General features: G+C 43.0%; 1 protein-coding gene across 3 annotated transcripts in view; it reads right to left on the minus strand.

Annotated features, from left to right (window-relative positions):
• asic1b (acid-sensing (proton-gated) ion channel 1b) overlaps positions 1-22568 on the minus strand; it is a gene marked incomplete at its 5' end in the record, with an annotated part of 514910 nt that overhangs the window by 73512 nt on the left and 418830 nt on the right. For all 3 annotated transcript variants that reach the window (XM_084316401.1, XM_084316399.1, XM_084316400.1), the window contains one exon: positions 5249-5376. In XM_084316401.1, coding sequence (XP_084172527.1) covers positions 5249-5376 — 128 coding nt within the window. The remainder of the gene's footprint in view (positions 1-5248; positions 5377-22568) is intronic.

A 22568-nucleotide genomic window follows, 5' to 3' on the forward strand; every position in this document is an offset into this window, starting at 1 on the left:
TAGCTTCTCGCGCGCCGCCGTGAGCTCGCTTCTGATCGCGTGCGTCGTTAGCTCGGCGTCTCGCGAGCAAAAGAAGCAGTAGCACCCGAACGGTTGGAGCGGCCGTTAGCTTGATGCTATTCTGTTGAACGTGCTTTGATTTTAACATGTTTTACACTCTTGACCACGACGTCATCCTTGACAGGGGATGTTTCGTCGACCCTGCCCTGAGCCAGGACGGCAAGGTTGCATCAACAGGGGACTGTAGTGCGGGTTGGGGCGGTGACGCTGCCCAGTTCGGACAACACAGGAGCGGCTGTGTTCCTACGGTGTCTGTGACTGCACTTCGCTGATCTGCGTTCCGGGTAGGAACGGGGTTGACCAGACCTCATAACACGTCTTCTGGTTTTACTTTGCTAAATGTATTGTGAATAACGGTGTTTTTCCCAAAACGTGTGTTGCTACAATGCATTTAGGATACGTTGCGGGTTATGTGTGAGCTGTTTTTGTCACTGGCAGTTAGCTTCTCCGTGCAAATCGGGATGTAATGATCTGGTTGTTGTGTGAGAAACATCATGGTGTTTATATGTACCATGTACTCACAACTAAGGTAACTAACCTATGAAGCTATGCTTGGTGACAAGTGAGTAAAAGAATGTTCTTTCTCAGACTGTGATGACAATGAACAGTGTGTTCACATATTAACAGGTTTTCCTGTTTAACTGGCCGTATTGAGGGTAAAATAGGAGGATTGTGTTTTTCCCCCCCGGTTCCCTGGGGACTTTTTCATCCTCCTATCAGACATGTTTGTGCACTATTTGTGTCTTTTGTGTGGTAGGGATGCGATGTAACTCTTAGCTTGATTGCTGAGGTTGTGCTAAATCTGCTGGAGAGACTTATTTTCCTAAAAAAAGAAAATGGTTTGGTTGCTGTCATGTGTGCTTAGCAAGGCCTGTGGCCGATACTAATCGAGAATGATGTATTCTCTCATTGTGAAAAAAACGGCGTTCCTCTGTTGAGTGTTTTTGCCATTTTTTGTAGGTGATGATGGGTTGTGTGTGTCATGTGACCTACAACTGGGTTGGACTGGCCACAGAAGCACATGTGTATGTTGGACCGGGGCTCTTAGAGCCCTCTCTATTCTGTGTTTTTCCTTAGTAAAAATCAGATAGCAGGTTAGCTCATGCGCTGTGTGGAGCTGTAAAACGCTTCATAGAGTTGACTATGACTGTGTCATATTCTCTTTTTGTCATTACATCGTATCATGGGTGTGGGGTCGTAAAGGGGTGAACTGGTAACCTTTCCTCTCCCCATTGTTTCTGTCGGTCAGGGGTACACCCCCTGTCCTTCAAGGTTCCCGTCACGTGGCGGTTCGGCACGTTACGGGGGGGGGGGGGGGGAGTTCCTGGTCCCACGGCCTGGTATATTGGGCGTGTGCACCGCAGGAATTCCCCCGCCATAGAGTACGTCACCGTGCGCGTCTCTGTTGGTAGGACTTCCGTGTGCTGTTCAGGTCCATGTGATGGATCTGTTTTCAGGGGGGGTGGTCAGGGCTCCTTCTCACCAAGCGCCTATTCAGGCCTTCTGTGAGTTCGGACTCCTTCTTCCATGTGAGGAAGCCTCCATCAGAGTACAGAGCCTTCCTCCTCAGATTGTCAAAGTGAGTGGACCCTCTAGAAGGGTCCTTTTCTATTGTGTGTGTATTCGATTCAATTCGTTTATTGAGTGTGTATGGGTTCAGTGCCTCTTCCCCGGAGAGCCCTAAAACCAGTTTTTTACATGGCTCAAGGTGCAATATATTCTTTTCAATCTGTACAGCTCGCGTGGGAAGTCTCTCTGGGGATCCCCGTCTCCTTCCTATGGGAGGGTGGTGGGATGTAAAAATGTGAAAATGTTTTACCCCGGCTGTGTAGACTGGGATACATACTGTTGATGCTTCCTTCTTTCTATTCCAGAAGTGTTGGAGTTAGGGAGTGTCACACCCCTCTTGTCGTTCCCCTGGGCGCCTTGGGGATTCAATGACAGGTCTAAATAGCCTGTTCATTGATGGGGGTGTGTCCCGACGCACGTATAGTGCTAGCTCACTGTAAACAGGCGATTGACTGGCACGCCTTGGTTGCTTGTGGTTGAAACAGCGTTTTTATAAAGCAACTGAGATGGGGGTTTTTCCTCTTCCGACGACCACATCCCATGACCTGGGTGGGTTGTCGACGGATTCTCGTTCATGTCTGGGGGATGATGACGGAATGGATCTGAACATATGTGGAGGGGTCTCACGCCCTTGGGGTGGGCCACCAGGCGCGGTTCGCCCGAACGTCTGGGTGGCGCCTTCTTTTCATGTTAAGATCGACACGCATATCTGCCCTTCTCCTGGAGTAGGCATGTCGGCGTGGTTAGGGCACGGGACTGGTTCTGGTCACGCTGGTCCAGGTCAGTTGAACCCGTTGTCTGCCGGGGATGCAGATCTGCTGTTCTGGTACCCTGAGGGACTTGGGTTTTTTTCAGGGGGAAAAATGCCAGGTCGGTCTGGGTGTCACAGGGTTAAGCGCTATGGAGACCCTGGTTGGGTATGTTTTTACTCAGCACTGTCGTAATGGCTTACAGCCATGCCATTCTGTACACGCTCGATCTCGTCGGATCTCGGCCGCTACACAGGTTGGTCCTGGTTAGTACTTGGTTGGGAGACCGCCTGGGAATACCAAGTACGGTGTGCTTAGGGGCTGGTTCTCTATTATTTTTCGCTCCTCTCTCACGCATGGCGAAGAGGGGCCTGTGGGGGTGGTTTTTTGACCTCCTCTGGTGACCCTGTGCTTCCCGTACCGCCAGGCCCGGTCCGAAGTGATGTTTGCGACCCGTAGGCCTGGGTTAACCCTTTTTTGAAAACTGAAACACTTGTACTGCGGTATAGCCGGTGTATACCCGCAGGTGTGTTTTGGAGTTTTTTCTTGAGGGGTTATAGGAACAACCACCGCATTGGGTAACACCGAGGTGGTTGATTCCCTGGTGTGTTGGAGCAGTGTCAACTCCCGGGTTCACCGGTTGAGGGTGCCCCTGCACGTTCATGACGTCTGCCAATCGTGTCAGCCTTCTCTGCCTCGACCCCTCTGGGTGGGGGTTTTTAAATGGAGGCTTGGTCATGCAACAACGCCAGCATACGCCCCTTCCGCCGGGGCAGCTGTGTTCAGCTGTCCCCTCTGGCGCCTGTCTCGTCCGCAGTCTCCAGGCTAGGGTTAACAGCCTGTTGCCTGGTTTTTCCCCGGTGCGCTGCCTGCTTCCGTTGGTTAACCTTTTTTGTGTGCTTACGGCCATGCTGACTGCCTGTTCTGCAGGGTCAGTGTGCCAGGCGGTGTACTATTGGGGGGACGGGGCCCGCTCGGCTTACGGCCATACCGACCTGAACACGCCCGATCTCGTCCGATCTCGGTAGCTAAGCAGGTTCTGGCCTGGTTAGTACTTGGTTGGGATACCGCCTGGGATTACCAGGTGCAGTAACTGGGGGGCCTTTGTCCGAATACGCTGGCGATGTGGGGGGCGGGGCACTACGTGCCCACCTGGTGGGGTCTTGATGCTGGCATCATGGACTTCTCCGGGCCCCCATTCCAGGGAGTCCAGTCCTTTTGGTGGGTCTGGGTCTTCCTTCGCGCTCCGCTGCTACGGCCTTGCCACGGGGTTGGGTTTGCCCTTGACCCCGTGATTCTGGGGGCGGTAACGAGGTTGTTCCTCCGTTCGTTCCCGGGTGGCATGCGGGTTGTGCGTGTGTGTAGTCGTGGGGTCAAGCCACGGTCTGCTCACCCTGTGCGTTGAGTTGCTTGAGTGCCTCTTCGCACGGTCGGGTCCGTCGCCTTCCCGTGAAGCCCCTAATAGGGGGGATACCCTCCATTAGGGGGGGTCGGGGGGGCTCGGCCCTCCCTGTTCTGATGGTTTTGGGGGGCTGTCAGCGGGGTGTATTTGTCAGCCAGCGGCTCCGCTTGGCCTCCCATTGTGCAGTGTGATGCCAAGCAGAGCCTCTAACGGCACAGAACGCTAGGTTATGACTATAACCAAGTTCTGTTAGTTAGAGGTGACGCTTGGCATCAGACGGCCGCTGCAGCCCTTGACCTCACCTTGTGGTGAAAGCTTGGGAAGGAGGAGAGCAGGTGACCACACACCTGCTTATGAAGGTAAGCTGATGAGGGGTGTGGTCAGACTAATACTGGTATTAGAGGTACATTTGTGGAATTTATTCAGTACGCGTGCACGTACGCGAGATAGTGCAGTGTGATGCCAAGCGTCACCTCTAACTAACAGAACTTGGTTATAGTCATAACCTAGCGTTAATTACCCTCTAGCTGTGACCTACCTGTTAATTACCCCCTGGTTGTGGCTTAGCAACCCTGTTTACTACAGAATGGGCAAAATACATTATGTGGTCTCTTTAGCAGGTTCAATGTACAAAAGGAAAGAAAGAAAGAAAGAAAGAAAGAAAGAAAGAAAGAAAGAAAGAAAGAAAGAAAGAAAGAAAGAAAGAAAGAAAGAAAGAAAGAAAGAAAGAAAGAAAGAAAGAAAGAAAGAAAGAAAGAAAGAAAAAAGGAAAGAAGCAGACGTGTTTCAGCCAAGTGGCCTTCATCAGGGCTGAGTGAGATTGCACAGGTGTGTGGTAAAGAAATAAGGGTAGGTGCTCCCAGTTGTGAAAAGTACATATTACTGATGTAAAATGTTCATCAATTGATTATTACTTATTGGAAAATACAGCAAGAATGGGTTACAAAGTGGTTTGAAACCATTGTCTTGGTTTAGGCCTGGGGAAGCCATGGCATCAAATTTATTAACATTTTTTTTTAAATGTCTCTCTCTGGAGCAGTCTCTCTCTCTCTCTCGATTACCCCTCTTGTGGCTGATTTGATAAGCTCAATTCCCTCTGCTTTTCGGAGGGTCTCATAGCTGGAGTGAGGTTCACTGAAGTGTCCATAGCCATGGGGTGGTCTCTTGTGTTCAGTGATGTGGTCTTTCCGTCTGCGTTTTATGTGACCCACACAAACATAATCCACAGGGGCAAGTAAGGCGGTAGGCCTACACGACACAGGTTGGTGCTGCAGTTGCTGAAGTCCTTGTGCTGGTCAATGTGATCGGTCTTGTGACGTCAAGCGGCGTACGCCAGTTTGCTACACCCTGGCTGTGACTTACCAACACTGTTTACCACGCACCTAGCTATGTTGGTGAACCAAGAAACCCGTCAACACACGACAACCCAGTGAATCTGTCACGACGTGCCGTCTATCTGGACACCTACCCGTTGCTCCTGACAGGAAACAAAGGTCTGGAACCCGGGCGCCACGCCGAAGCCCAGCTGGTCGATGAAGGGCGGCTCTTCCTGGGTGTGGATCTGAACTTTGATCCCCGCCTCGAATGACGTCTCGTCTGTTGAAAGGAAAGGCCGGCAGCAAGGGCAACCGACACACGTGTGCACACACACACACACACACACACACACACACACGCACACACACACACACACACACGCACGCGCACACACACACACACACACACACACACAAAAACACACACACACACACACACACACACACACACACACACAGACAGACAAATTAGTACAGGTAGTACAATTGTGCACGCTGCTATTCAATCGCAATCAATTGTAACAGAAAGCCTCCTTCAACCTACCTTGATCTCACCTGGTCGGGGACTGACCTTTAGATTAATCTGTGTAGTTTAGTTATGGTACAGGGTACTACATGGTACCACTGGGTAGTTTACTATAGGGTAGTTTAGTTAGGGTACAGGGTACTACATGGTACCACAGAGTACTACATGGTACTGCATGGCACTACAGGGTACTACATGGCTCTACATGGCTCTACATGGCACTACATGGCACTACATGGCACTACAGGGTACTACATGGTACCACAGGGCACTACAGGGTACTACATGGCACTACAGGGTACTACAGGGTACTACATGGCACTACGGGGTACTATAGGGCACTACATGGCACTACAGGGTACTACATGGCACTACAGGGTACTACATGTCTGCTCCTTTGCAGCACCACAAACATGGGAACTCTCTAACTCTTCCCCCCCCCCTCTTTCCCCCCCCCCTCCCCCCTCCCTCCCCCTTCTCTCTGAGTGCCCGTCTCCTGGCGCTGACTAAGGTGATGGATGCCTCTGGGTCTTGGCCAAGATTGTAGTGACTGCTCTACATGCACCTCCGAGGCCTTGGATCAGTTATTCACCGCCGTCTGTCCGTGGTCCTGTCAACTGATTAACAGTATTAACAGACTGTTAACAGATTAACAGTCAACGCGGTTTCATTGCTGGGTTAAGTACTTCTATTCTATTCACATAATACGCTTACTTCATATATCTACTCCATTCACATATATGCCTACCACTTGTATCTATTGCTATGTCCGCCTACTACAATCTCATGAGCTGTCTAACGCCTGTCCCGTCTCCCTGTCTCCCTATGACTTGCTGTCCTGGAGTGTTGACCGGAGTGTTGGACGTCCCGTGACGAAGGCCGGGAGATTGCGACCCCCTCTGCGTGCCCCCCTGTCTCCGGAGGTCTCGTAGTGGTGACCGGAGTGCCGGATGTCCCGCGATGATGTCGGGGAGTTCGCGACCCTCTCTGCGCCTCCCCCTATCTCCCTGTCTCCGGCTGTCCCTGAGCAACGACCGGAGTGTTGAATGTCCCGTGACTAAGACGGGGAGGACGTGACCCTCTTTGCGCCGCCCCTGTGCCTCAAATAGATCCGCTATCAACTCTATCTTTAATCTTTCAAAATGTTCAGTCGCTATCGCTATTAGCTCTATCTTTAATCTTTCAAAATGTACAGTTGCTATTGCATGCACTCATCTGTGTTTCACCACACACATGAGTGCATGCTTACCAACTGTCCGTCTGCAACACTACTATCACCAACATCTAAGAAGGGAGTTCCCCCCTCGAATGGCCCTTCTAAGGTTTCTCTCCTCCACACTGCCTGTGGAGCTTTTTTCCCTATTGTTAGGTTTTAGTGAGTTTTTCCTTACCTTCGCGTGGGGTATGTCTGGGAGTGCTTGCATTCTTTCATTTATTTGCATTCATCTAAAAATGTTTGGACCTTATGGTGTTCTTGTTCTGTTCTTGACTTATTGTTATGTTTTCTTCTTGACTTGTTTAAAGAAGACCTGTACGGCCCATGGGGACATTAACGTGTGTTGTCGGGCCCTATAAATAAATTTGATTTGATTTGATTTGTAGTGTTTTGGGAAGTAAATGGTTGAGTGAAGCTAGTATCAAAAGATGAAAAAACACCACATTCAACAAAAACATAGAAACTTTTTCATTTAATTTGAAAAGGAGTAATTACGGTCGTACACCCAGTAGTACTCATTTATATACTATATACCCAGTTTAATTACCTGTACATTGTATATTACTATTGCACTTTACTGTTACATTTGCACTCTCTACTTATTTCCGTTGTACTGTACTTGTGCTGTATAATGACAATAAATGTCTAATCTAATCTAAACTTTATTATATGGATAGATTTCACTTTAGTTGATGGTACAGTTCTGTTTTAATGTCTTGCAAATGACCCTCTAAGAAAGTGTTCAGTGGGAAATAAAGATGCAGCTTCCATAGCCTAATGTTACTGGGATGGGAAAAGTGATATGGCATTAAATGATCTGATGAGCATGGAGGGAGCATGTATTATGTTATGTATCTACCTACAAACTCCACGGGACTCCAGAGAACACCCAGGCTATGTGACCCGATGTTTCCCGGAAAACTTGTTATTAGAATTAAGGGATCCCTCCAGGGAGCAGCTTCCTAGCCTCACCACTGCTACCGCATGGTGGATCGTTTCAGGACCGCGGACAGCTCTCCATAAGCCTCCATTCTAGTTTATAGGATTCTGGGTTTGGCTTTAGTTTACGGTACAGTTTTCTTCCAATGAGCAATGAATGTGTCTAATACGGAATCATACACGGTTTCTAATTACAGCATACTTTAGGTGTACAGTGTCTAATTAGGGGAGCATATTCAGTAACAGTTTGTTGACTAATAAAGAAGTTCTAGTTTTTGTCTAATCTGATAAAAAATATGACTTATTATGTCTTATTAGTTCTAGTTTTTGTCTAATTTGATACAAAGGTATTGCTTATTATGTATTATTAGTTCTAGTTTTTGTCTAATTTGATTCAAAAGTACCACCTATTACGTCTTCTTAGTGTACCGTAAAATAAAGTGCGAGCGGGTAATTGTAGGTCCATATTTACACCCATGCTTTGTCACGGAGAACACATACATCGTAGTCTCCCGAGGGCTAACCAACAGGCTGAATGAGGTGTGAAAGGATAAAGTATATGGACTCCCTCTACTACCTTGCTTGACAACACCTCTCTCCGCCAAGGCGGCATATTTACTGCAGGGGAAATGAGAGTGAATGGTTAAATTAATAAATAAATGATGATAGGATGAAGGATAAAAGGAAAATCAATACGGCTGACAGCTTCCTTTGCCCCGGCACTCTGCCATATAGATTTTACATGAAACAGATGGGCCTCCTTGATACCGAGATCCGGGCAACATCACAAAAGACAAAAGAGGCTGTATACCGGTTAAAGCATATTTCTCTCATGTTTTTCCTGAGACCTATGCGCCGCTGCTTATCGCCACGAAGGCAGCGTTTGGGTTTGGAGTGATTGTGTCTATTCGACAAGCTGTGAGACAAAATAGGATGTCTGTCTCTTCCTCTCTCCTTCTCTCCCCTGTAGCTTCTCCGTTCTTTTCAATTAAAGGGCTGGGGGGGGGGGGGGGGGGGGGGATGCAACTGGGATTCCGCGAGGGAGCTTGGATAAAGGAACAACAGTTAAGTGACTTAACTGACGTTAAGGGTTACACATGGGTCTTCTGAGGCTGGATACAATGTCATTTGTGCTGCTGCCAAAAGGAACACTTGAGGGTTTCAACAGACTCATATGCATAACTAGTTCCTAGGCTCTGCATGGAAAGGCTAATGTCACCTTCACGTCACAGCCATCTGTCATCCTCATACAGTCGAATAATGATATAATGATAACCTTAGAGGCAAATGGAAAATCGACCCCCATGGGAACTATTATCCAACCATGTTCAGCTCACTGAGTCTGAAAATTACCTTTGCTTTGATGTGTAAAAACTGCAGGATAATACATGCAGTCCAAGCAGGGCCACACATAGCCTTTTGGGGGCCCAAAATAAGATGTGATGTGGGGGGCCCTTCTTTTTTTTTGCTAAGAAACTAGTCTAAAGATAATTTTTATGATTTATTATTAAATATATTTCATTAATTATTAAGAAAACACAGTTTTTTTTGGTAGGTGTAGCATACACCGCATTTATCGATTAATTATGTCCTTCCCTGCAAGAGTAAAAACAACCTTTACAAACTGGGCAAAGCAGTGTTCCTGGCTCAACAGCTACTTCATCCCATTATGACATCACAGAGGGATAAGCTATTCTGAACATCTTATTTAGGATTTATTAATCTGAAGACTTCAAGTTCAAACCTTGCTAACCGGCCATACAGCCGTAAACAAATGTGAATCCCTACCCACATTCAAAACCGCTCTCAAAGAGCACCCCCCCCCCCACCCCCTCCTAATGTACAGCCTCCTCCCCATCATATGTATATATTTTCTGTTAGGATCTCTGGGTAACAGTACTGTATATTTGCATATCGTATATGTCACAAATGTAACAGTACTATATACCTGTATGTCCCTATGCCATAAATGTCATGATGTCATGTATGTTGTGTATGTCATAAATGTCAATATGAATTGAAAATGGGGGACCCTGATATAAAAAAGACAAACGTCTTTCTCTGGTCTGCATCCCCTTAACAATTGTGTGTATTGAGCCGTACTGTATTGTACCCATTCTGCAATCTGTTAAATAAAGTTTTCATTAATTCATTCATTCAGTCCGCTTCCATTCATTGTGCTAAGCTAGGCACAATTTAACGTGCAGCCAGATAGCTTTCTACTGAATGCACAAAGAGGAAACTGGTATCTATCTTCTTGTCTCTCTCTGGAGAAGACGGTAAGCTAATTTCCCAAAATGTTATTCCTTTAAGGCTCAGGTGATCTTACAATCCATCTTATGACCCTTCTTAAATTTTCACAAGTGTTTCCAAACTGCATCTTAACCCTGCATCTTACAGAAGGGGTAACCTTCTGTAGTGTGGCAGTGAAAGGGTTAACCTGCTGTTGTGTGGCAGTGAAATGGTTAACCTTCTGTGTATTGTTGCAGTGAAAGGGTTAACCGTTTGGTAGTGGGACAGTGAAAGGGTTAACTAAAAATGATCTTTAATGATCACAGATCAAAGTGCTTCCTACCCCTCCTAGAAGGCTGAGTGCATCTTACAGATGAAGCACTTCACATTCAGTACCCTACTGCTGCGCTTCTGCCACTCTTCTACCACTTTAGAACTAGCAGTCAGGTGTTCATTTCCAGGGGCTGGTGGCTGGGTCTAAACGTGAACAAAGGTAGGGTACTTAACTTAAGTGCTTCCCAGGGAGAGGGTCGGGGGCTACTGCCCTCAGACCCCCAAGATAATTTTTATATGGGCAGTCTGACTTGGGGTACTGACCATATATTAGTGTTGCAATGCATGATAAGTAAACAGTGAAAAAAGCTAAGAAATCGGATGGGGCTGGGACATTTGGGACGAATACAAATTTAAGATGAAAATCTCCCCAGCCTGTGGGAGGAAGTGGAGGTGTGAAATCTGGCCCGGTCCAGAACAATAGGAGTCACAAAATCAGTTTGGAGTGGAGTGGTAGAGTAGTGGTAGAGGAGCAGTAGAGGTTTGATTTTTCAGGGCTGTATCTGTAAGAAGCAAACAGAACATCTGTCCGTGTCGCCGGCTACATTTAGGGCTGACCTTCGAATTTTTTCGAATTATTATATTTTTTTTATATACTTTTTTTTTATATACTTTTTTTTTTTATGTTGTGGGACTTGTACAACACTTTGTTCAACTTTGTCAGTGCTGTAAAGTTTAAACCTTTTTAAATCTTAGACAAACGAAACACTTTGCTTTCATGAAATATTGTAAGCCGACATTTGAGGCTTTATAAAAGCAGCACAATGAACACAAATCTGTCAGTGCCGAGTCCGACCTCATCTTAAATAACAAACAGCATTGCTTGTTGTAATTAACAAAGAGAAGCAGAGTTGATTTTGCACAAACAAAACAAAAATAAAATAAAATCTTTAATTTTCATATTCAAAGCCCATGCCCATCGAACGAAGCTTCGAAGTATTTAAGACAGCCCTAGCCAGGGGTGTAGCTTCAGATTCTGGGCCCCATGAAAGAATGTATTTGTAGGCCCCCAGTGAATGTGAGCGCGCGTAAGCGCGCGAGCGGAATTTCTTTGGGCCATTTTTTTATTGATGAAAACGCATAATATGGTTTTTACCTATACATTCGGATCTGCAGTTCAGCACCTGCACTGTTGGTGGGTGAGCCTAGTAAAGGATGTCGCATTGCGTTCATCTTCAATGAATGGACCAATGCAATAGTCTACCAAAGCCCCCCCTCTCTCTATATATATCTCACACACACACACACACACACACACACACACACACACACACACACACACACACACACACACACACACACACACACACACACACACACATACACACACACACACACACACACACACACACACACACACACACACTTCAGAAACAAACATAGTATCAATGAGAGCATCAATAATACACCTGAGTGATGTCTAGTAAAAAAATTAAAAAAAAAAAAAAAATTGGGCCCCCCCCCCCCCAGTGCTGGGCCCTTGGAATCATCCTAAGCTACCCCCCCCCAGCTACGCCCCTGGCCCTAGCTACATGTAAACATTTTTAAATGATCGCCGATGCCCTCTCTGAGTAAAACCGTAGGCTGATGCAGCTGAAGCGCTGTGATAAGATTGCACTCAGAAAACACTCTTCACCTTCAAGAGTGATCATTAAAAAGGGGCGAACCGATGCCCAGAGCAATAACAGCTTGCTTGGTGCCATTGTGTTATCCCCTCTCTCTGCCCCCTTATTTCACTTTACATTGTACTCGTAATCTAACTTGTAATCGAATAATAATAATAATAATAATAATAATAATAATAATATAATAATAATAATAATAATAATAATAATAATAATAATAATAATAATAATAATAATAATAATAATAATAATAATAAACTTTATTTGTATAGCATATTTCACACAAGAATTGCAGCTCAAAGTGCTTCACAGCAGTAAAAATAGACATAAAACGTGCATAAAATAGACAGAATGAAAGTAATGCAGAAAATAAGAAAAAGGCTAAAAGCAATGCCGGTAATAAACAATACAAATATTAACTCACACAGTTTAAAACCGGAGACTTCCCTGTTAGATGGTAATAAAAACACTTGGTTTAAAGTAACCTGGGCGCAGTTCGGCCATCTTTAAGACCTGGCACTCACTAGGGCTTTGAGTATTGGGGGATCTGTTTAGAGATGGTGTGTTGATGTCATTTCAGCAATTGCAAACACAGTTTAACCTCCCAAGAGAATTTTTTTTTTGGTTTCCTGCAAATACGAGATTTTATTAACTCACTACAGCTGCCAACGCCACTGGGCTCCCTTTACAGTAAAACAGAGCATTTCTTATGCAACTGTAGTAAGGTATCACATTCCATTTCATTGCTGTACTGGACTCCCAGGAGTTACCATCCCTCCGCAAATGGGAAAGAGATTTTAACAATGAATATATTGAAGACGACTGGCAAGAGGCCATTGACTCAGTTAAAAAGGTTTATACATGTAACAGACTAAGAGAAACACAATATAAAATTCTTCACAGATTACACATCACACCTGTGTTACTAAACAAAATGGACCGTTCAATATCTCCTTTATGTTCGAAATGTCAAACAGATCTGGGTACCTACTATCACTACTTTTGGGAATGTAAGTGTTTATCCAGGTTCTGGGGCCAAGTGGCACGTGAGTTAAGCGACATTTTCAAGGTGAAAATAAAGAAGGATCCGGGAGCTTTCTTACTGGGACTCCCATCAAAGGAAATTCATTTGACACCCTTACAATTCAAACTATTTGATAAACTTCTACTTTCAGCCCGGAAATGCATTCTGATAAACTGGATTAAGGATAAGCCTCCATCTATATAAATGTGGTATAGAGAGATCTTCGGTGTGCTACCCCATGAAAGACTCTGTGCAATGCATAGAGGCAACGACGCTTCCTTTCAGGTGGTGTGGGCCCCAATAGACAATTTTCATCTTGAAATTTCTCTGATCCTTCTAAAGGCCCAATGCCCCATTGTATGGACAGACCTAGGATAAACATTATTTTTATAAATAAATGTATGTCTACATGTGAATGGGCTCGAGGCATGTGCAATACTGTACAGTGCCTGTCTTGGTTTGCTTTCCTTTTTGCTTGTTTTTCTTTTTCTTTTTGCTTGCTTATGATGTGGATGATGGCATAAGAACTGGAGGACCCCCCCCCCTGTCCCAATGTGTTTTTTGTTGTAATGTAACTAACTGTACGTGTAAACTTTAAAAAAAAAACAATACAAATAATTAAAAATAAATAAATAAATTAGTTACTTGATTTTCTGGTAACACTTTATAATAACACTCAGTTATAAGACCTTTATAAGGTATTTGTAGATAATGAACTAATCATGAACAAATCATTTATATATATTCGTAAATGATTATTAAATCATTTATAACTATATTTGTTTAACATTTACAAATTAGTTCTACATTATTTATAACTCATTATCAACATTGTTTGTACTTGATTTGTTCATCATTAAATAATGTTGTTTAATGTGTAACACATTTGTAGATGCTTTGCAAAATGGATATGAAAAAACTACTATACTGTACCTCCATTTATTTGTTCATGTTCAACAAATTATTTGTTAAGACATTCATAAAACATCTATAAATCATTTGCAGATGCTATTGTGTGCCCTAATCTAAAGTGAAGCATATTCATCATTAACAAATGTCTAATAGTTTGTTTATTTGTGGACTTTTATGAATACACTCAAATCAATTACCAGACTTGTCTTTTCATGTTTAACAAATGATTTGTTAAGACATTCATAAAACATCTATAAATCATTTGCAGATGCTATTGTGTGCCCTAATCTGAAGTGAAGACTATTCATCATTCATTCATCATTAACAAATGTCTAATAGTTTGTTAAATATTTGTTGACTTTTTCATCACGTTACAAATGTTGTATCCACCCTTCTTTGAAACAGTGACAGAATTAGGGTTATAAATAAATGCAATTTTATTAGCACAAACAAAGCAACAACAAATAAACATTGTTTGTAATAAAAAGAAAAAGAGTCTTTTGACACGCCATATACATGTAACATGGGGGACACTAGGACCCAGGAGTATGTAGAGGAAGTCACTTGAGACTTGAAAGTTGAAAGTTCACATTTTGTTCTCGTCAGTTTGAATGGAGCTACACGTTATACTAGCAGAGCCAATGAATTTGTGCTGCCCCACACTTTTAAGGTATGTTGGTATATCTATTCCATCATTTCCGACCTACAACTTAATAGTCCTATATTTTGTGTAGACGTACTTGATGTGGTTGTTGCTTTGTTTGTGCTAATAAAATTGCATTTATCTATAACCCTAATTATGTCACTGTTTTAAGTCACAAAGAAGGGTTAATGTTACACATTAAACAACATTATTTAATGATGAACAAATCAAGTACAAACAATGTTGATAATGAGTTATAAATAATGTAGAACTAATTTGTAAATGTTATACGAATATAGTTATAAATGATTTAATAATAATTTACGAATGTATATAAATGATTTGTTCATGATTAGTTCATTATCTACAAATACCCCCCCCCACCCTTTCACGCATTCATGATGAAACATAATACTGATATTAATATAGCGTTAATTTCAGATTGATTGTTGATATATGCAAGAAACGCCACAGCTTCTAGTGAAATGCACTAGGCGTTTTCTGGGATTACACAGGATTACTCTAAAACTATACTCATATTCACCACGGTATAAAACGGGAATGTATGGATGCATTTGAATTTTTTTTTCACAAATTGAACGATAGATACTGGATGTCAAATGGGCAATAGTTTTATATCCATTGCTATGATATAACATATAGTTTGCGCCCTGCAAACACCGCCATGTATTAGTATTATTTAAAGCGGTTCTTACCAAATGGTAAACAGCGACCTCTAGGCGCTGATTGAGTTAACAGCAGGAACAGTTCAACTATGTGATGAAAAGGGTTGTTTCTGTAATGATCTTCCAGCTGTATGCAATGAGTCTGACATCCTGATGTATGAGGATGATACGGTCATTTATGTCCATGCAGCAAGTTTTTTTAAGGCGCCTATACAGCCTGAAAATACAAATAATGATTACCCTTGTGTGTCGTGTCATCATCACATACCACAATATACTGAGCACACATTAGGAACAAACACATAATACAAATGTCAGCGCCCACCACATCAAGTACGTCTACACAACAAGAGTTGTAGCTCGGAAATGATGGAATAGATTTACCAACAAAAAATTTGTTTAGCCTGCTCATACCTTAACACTTTCAGTGCCACCAGGGGGCGCACGACTTAGTGCTTGAATGCCACCATCGGCGCCAATGTTAGCGTTAATATCGCCTAATCTATGTTTTAAATTATGGCTATGTGTCTAATCTGCCCGTCGCTTATCAAAGAATCATTTTCCAGTCAGTGCTGTCAAGGCAGATTGGTTTTTTATCGCTTCATTTCCGTTTGAGAGCATTTTGAAAAGCGCCCGTTTTCAGGGGAAAAACAGCCCATTCTGTGATAATCACCTTTTACTGGAATATTCCAGAATGTTGATATTTGTCGGCCTATTTATGAATCGTTTTCAAATAAACGCTAGATGATCAATAGTATACGTGCACGCACGCACATTCGAGGCGCGCGCTGATAATAGCCGTTTTCATTTCCTCATGGATTTTACAGTGAAACCGATAGAGCACATTTCACAAAACAGCTTATATCTTCATGAAAACGAGTCTGATTATCCTAACACTGATAACATAGTGACATCAGATGGTATCCAAATGGTATATTCCAATTCCTGATCACCATTCGAAAAAATCGATAAGTGTATAGATCAGGGGTCTCAAACTCAATTTACCTGGGGGCCGCTGGAGGTAGAGTCTGGGTGAGGCTGGGCCGAATCAAATATTCCACAAAAAAAGGGTTTCAAGTATTCAAAAAAAAAGTACAACTGATCCAATCTTCTCAATCTTTAGCAATAACATTTCAGAACATGAACAGTTCTTCAGAACATGAACGGTTCTTCAGGCTTCTCAGTGGTGTCAGTGGACTCATCCACAGCTATGGAAATGCACTGTGCATTTTTTTTATTCTATCACAAAGCTGTGAGAACACTATTATTATCTTTTTATTAATATGGTTTTATTATTATCCTAAAGTAAGTTAATGTAGATGACTCAAAAGTATAATTGCCTGTATTATAAAAAAAATAGGTAAAAACCATATTATGCGTTTTCATCAATAAATAAATGCCCCAATTTTTTTTATAGATTGGGGGCCCCACATTTTTTTATAGATTGGGGGCCCACAAATTGATTCTTTCATGGGGCCCAGAATCTCCAGCTACGCCCCTGGCTGGGACTCAGGCTGAACGATTATTTTCCCGTCCATTCACCTTTGAATTGCAGTCGACTTTTCTTTTACTGACCATTTTTGAAAATGCCATATTTTTCTGCTGGCTGCCTGCTGGCGAAAATAGGCTAATAGCTACATTTATCTCACAGAGATAAAACTGGGAGCGAGTTTACTGTAGATGCGCTTTCAACTCTGCTCCGACTTGAACTGAAAGAGAGAGACGACATGCAGTCCGTGAATACCCGCCCACGGAGCGAAATTAACTTTTTGACTCACCGGCCAGTGGCGGGTAGATGGGAAGAATCTACCCGCCAAGCATATTTCTTACCTGCCAAATTTTTTTGATTAAAAAAAAATATATATATATATTTTATATACATTTTTTTTTAATAAAATATATATTATATAATCATACTTGTAGTTGTATTATCTGCGAGACATCGCCACCACGCAATAAGTCAAAATGCTCGCTATCTGCAAACAGCTCCACTGTCTGTGTGTACTCTAGTAGCCTCCAGCTCCAAAAAGGATTCTCCTGTGCTGCAGCGGGACTCTATACTAATACTCTACATTCAGCATGCAAGGATTCTCCGGCGCTGCAGCTGGACCCTATTGGTATAATGTTAGGGTTCTTTGGTCAAATCACATTCATAAAGCCCTCAGCTACAATACGCATTGAATCAATGTTATAAGACATTGATATCAGGAGCTATCTGTTAAGACAATTTAGTTTACTGGGACATATAGATCTAACGTGAGCTAGCTAACGTGAGCTAGCTAACGTGAGCTAGCTAACGAGGGAACGGAGGTATTATGCACTCGAGTCGACTATTGCTGGAGCATTTGTTGATATCAGTAGCTAGCCAGCTAGATACCGTTAGACAATGCCTCGCCATGTATTAAACTAAAAGTGAATAGTTGACTGGGTCATTGTTTAAACAGTAACGGTAGCTCATGGAGGTCCGGTCTAGACTAGAGCAGACTGCCTCTGTGTTGATACGAGCAGAAGCCAATAGTATCCCGCTGCAGGGCTGGGCAGATATGACTCGTTGCCACGGTTTCTTTCAAAATAAGAGTATCATACGAACCGAATGCTGCTAACTGCCGGAGCCATCGATATTATGACTGGAGCTGCGCTTGGAGCGGAAATGAGACCCGCACAGATTTTCAAAATAAGAGTATCGTTATGAATTACACGTCTACACGCCACGCGGCGGGCAGACCCCCCAGTGGCAAGCGCCAAAGGTAAAAACTGAGCGCCCCTGGCGGGCGGCGGGCTTTAATTTCGCCCCCTGGACCCGCCCTACTCCCCTACTCTGCCTCTGATTCGCAGACTGTGGGTGAGGGGGAAAAACGCTGACGGGACGCGTATGTGATTGGACCAGACCCGTACACACAGACAGACAGTGGCAGTGCTGCCGGACATGCAGAGCATGAGAGCACTGCTCGCAGAGGAGAGAGATAGCGAGGATGCATTTGCTTCCACTTTACTTGATATCACTCCGGAATCACGTTTCAACCAAGTCACTAACATAACGTTGCTGACATGAGCCTGCGCTATGGTAGCCTACAAGTGATAAAATAAATAAAACTTCCAACTCTCGCGCAACGACTCGGCAAACAGTTGCGCGCGGGCCGCATTAACACTAAACGTTGATGTCCAGTAGGGGGCCGCAAAATATCATCCCGCGGGCCGCAATTGGCCCGCAGGCCGCAAGTTTGAGACCCCTGGTATAGATCTAACGTGTATACAGTAGAACTCATGATTCCCCGCGGCTCAGAGGATCCAGAATGAACTTTTTTTCCCCCCATCCATTTTCATTGAGTCCATTCCATTTACCATTTACCATCTGGGAGACGATAGGGGGCGTTTCTTTCACATCTGATCGCCGGCGGCCCATGGGTAGGCTAGGGTAGGCTTGCGTGATGCAATATGATTTCAGATCGCTAAAAAATAAATAATAATCTCGTGAGTGGCTTTCAACGTAACTATCGTAAACCCGAGATTAGCCGTGAGTGGCAGTCAAAGTGTTAATAAAAGCGTGGGGCAGCACGAATAACTTGGCTGTGCTAATGTATCGTTCTTCCATTCAAACAGACGGCAACACACGTCAAAGTCAAGTCTCACTCGTGTGAGACTTCCTCTAGATACTCTTCAATACCTGTCCAGGGTACTCCTGGGTCCTAGTGCCCCCACGCTACACTATAATGTCATGCACATGTATTTTATAATAAAATTGCATTTATCTATAGTCCTAATTCTGTCACTGTTTGATGTCACAAATAAGGGTGGATCCGAAAGCTGTCTACAACATTTGTAACAGATGATGAAAAAGTAAACAAATAATTAACTGTATTAGACATTTGTTAACACTTTCTTCGCCAGGCTTATGTACATCATTATACCATCCTCTGCCAGCTCTATTTGTCTATGGAGAAGTTCCCCTTCTTTGCAGGGCTATAACTTTTTTAATTGTATTGCTAAATTGACATTACTATGGCCCATTCAACATCAAGTATCTATTGTTCAGGGTGTAGCAACGTTATACTTTTTCATTCACATATTCATACTAAAATACGGTCTAAAGTATAAATATGTTTTTATCGTTTTCTGCAGCTTTCTGCAGAACGTGATTTATAGCCCTAAATGCATTATATTGATGATTGTATACAGTTTGATAGCGATCGGCGCGAGATAAAAAATTTCAAATGGACGTGCTTCTAGAAGTTACTACTTATCATCTGATGTTGACCCGATGGGGGGGGGGGGTCGTTTATAATTCCGTGGCCAACGTTAGATGATTCATCTAGTGTGGGTGATATGATCATTAGAGCAGTTTGTATCGAACACGGTAAAAAAAAACGCTGAAACTCACCCCAGTCTCCTCGGGCCGTTGGGCGATGAGCGTGGAGCAAACAGATTCCTATTATGGGATGTTGAAATATGCGATCCATCTCCAGGTTGTATAATAGTATATACGTCCAAATCATGTTGTTTATCGAGTTATTGGTAACGGATTGCTATCCATTGTGTCTAGCTTGAGTCCCGGGACCTATAGCGAGTGATCGGACCGAATTTGGATCAGCACCAGTTTCCGTTTCCGGTTTCCGGTTTGGGCGATCCGCCGATCGGCCACCAGATGGCGCTCTTGAACCATTGGAGAGTTGAGAGGGGATCAACAGTAGATCTCAAGTCTCCGCGGGAGAAATATGATTGCGATTTTTGAAATATTGATCTCAATGACGTGTTACGGCGTCATTGGCAGAATTAGCATGGCGGGGAATGACGAGTTTAGGCGTCCTTGGCAGAGAAAGTGTTAATGATGAATAGGCTTCATTTCATATTAGGGCACACAATAGCATCTGCAAATGATTTATAGATGTTTTATGAATGTCTTAACAAATCATTTGTTGAACATGAACAAATAAATGGAGGTACAGTATAGTCGTTTTTTCATATCCATTTTTCAAAGCATCTACAAATGTGTTACTACACATTAAACAACATTATTTAATGATGAACAAATCAAGTACAAACAATGTTGATAATGAGTTATAAATAATGTAGAACTAATTTGTTATACAAATATAGTTATAAATGATTTAATAATAATTTACGAATGTATATAAATGATTTGTTCATGATTAGTTCATTATCTACAAATACCTTATAAAGGTCTTATAACTGAGTGTTATTATAAAGTGTTACCCAAACTTCCATCACATCAGAAACTCTGTCAACAAAAGCAGCAGCACTGTATTTTAATGCAATTATTATGTCACATTTATCATACTGTCTGACTAGCTGGACACAAGCCTCCTGTACAACACTACGATCTGTACAGGTAGTTTACCATCAGGCTGTGAAAGTACTATACAGGAAAACAAACAGCCACTACCATTGTCATAGCATAACAAACCAGAACCTATTGAGCCTTACCTATAAAATCATACATGGCTTGGCTCATACCCCCCTCTGTACTTTGATAAAACAGAAAGCATCTGCTGACAGATATACCAGGTCTGTAGTTAGAGGGGACTGTGTAGTCCCAAACAGGAGGTCTGTTTTTAGTCAGGCAGCCTTTTCCGTGAGAGCAGCCCACGCCTGGAACAGTCTGCCAACACGGCTCAGGGAGTATCAAAGATACATTTAATTTAAATCGAACTTAAAATCATGGTTGAGAGATGGTCAAGTGTGCAACCATTTTAACTGAAGGGTTGTGATGTATTTTAATGTATTTATTTTAATGTATTTGAGTGTATTGTAACCTACTGATTCCTACTGTGTTTTAATTATTGTACTATGTCTTAATTATTGTAGTGCTGGGGCACAGCTAATCGATACTGGGGCACGTGCCCCAGTGAAAGTGGTCTAAATACGCTGATGGTGCTCATGTCACCTGCCCCAGAGACTACAGTTGAAAATGTGCCAACCTGGCTAAACTGGCATATTTACAGTAAAATGGTCTTTAACACTTTCGCGGCCAACCACGTATAGTCCTTCATTCCAACAGCCATCAGACTATACAATGCATCACTGTGCCTCACTGCATCACTGAGCACAGAGTGACAGTTACCATCTTCCTGGACTCTTACTTTTGAAACAGCACTGTGCAATATTACACCTACTGTAGACCTCAGTATATTTTTACTGTATTATTTACTGTATATTTTATTCCATTTTTATTCTATTTTATTCTACTCTTATCTTAGGCAATTTGATTGGTTTTGTTATTCTTATTCGTGACCTGTTCTGTCTAAATGTTTAAATGTTGAGCGATTTGCAGTGTCAAATTTCCCTCTGGATAATAAAAGTATTTCTATTCTATTCATTCTATTCTATACGTTATTGGGCGCCAACGGTTAACGGCCAAAAACGTATATACATTTTTGCATAGTTTTCCCTTTTTTCCGATTTTAATATCCTATTCAATGTCAGGGACCTGTATGTTTCCGTTAAAAGGCATACTGGGACTCCGAAGGTGCAGTACCGGCCAGATCCTGCTAGTAGGCAGTATCTAGAGTGCAGTAAACCCTGTTCCAGACCGGGTGCTACGTTTAAACCGCTCCAGGCGCATTTTTCTAGTAATGAGAAACCTAGGGCTTCACTCGATCGCATTGAATCGTTTTCGGGACCCCCGATCCATATGTTGTGGTGGGTTATGTTGTGGACCAGATGGACATAGAATGGACCAGATGGCGATCAAATAATTGGAATATTCTTTTTGGAATACCACCGACCACAGGTAAGGATAATCTGACGTCAATTTCAGCTTGATCGTGCAAGGTTATCATACCCATCCCCCTGATCGGCGTGTGTTGTGGTAATAACGAATGACGTTACTGTCAATCAAATAATCAGAAACGACCCCCCCCCCCTTTCATGCATTCATGATGAAACATAATACCTATTGTATAGATTTGATTTGGAAATAGTAGCGTGTCCAGGGACAAAACGCCAATGGTTTTAGTAGAATTCATGTTGCGCCCTATAACCAGCCTTCCAGGAATTCGCCCGGATCATTCCGAAATTATACTTATATTCACTTGAACGGAAGATAGTTACTGTCAAATGACCATGGTATTGTATCCATAGCTATAATATAAAATATAGATTTAGCTCTACAAACAAGGTGACGCACAAAGAAACTATGTAATGGAAACCTGGCCCAGCTAGAGCTAGATGGGGAAATCGAATGGCCGTGAATGTGTTAATATGCACTGTCTCTGTATTTTAAACCAATATATACAAAATACAAAATCAGATGTTGTCCCCTCGCAAACCATCCGATGGACTTGGGTGTTTAGTTGATTCTGTCAATCACACCTTTTCT

This window comes from Notolepis coatsorum (genome assembly GCF_963971535.1).
Source record: "Notolepis coatsorum genome assembly, chromosome: 6".
Lineage (NCBI taxonomy): Eukaryota > Metazoa > Chordata > Actinopteri > Aulopiformes > Paralepididae > Notolepis > Notolepis coatsorum.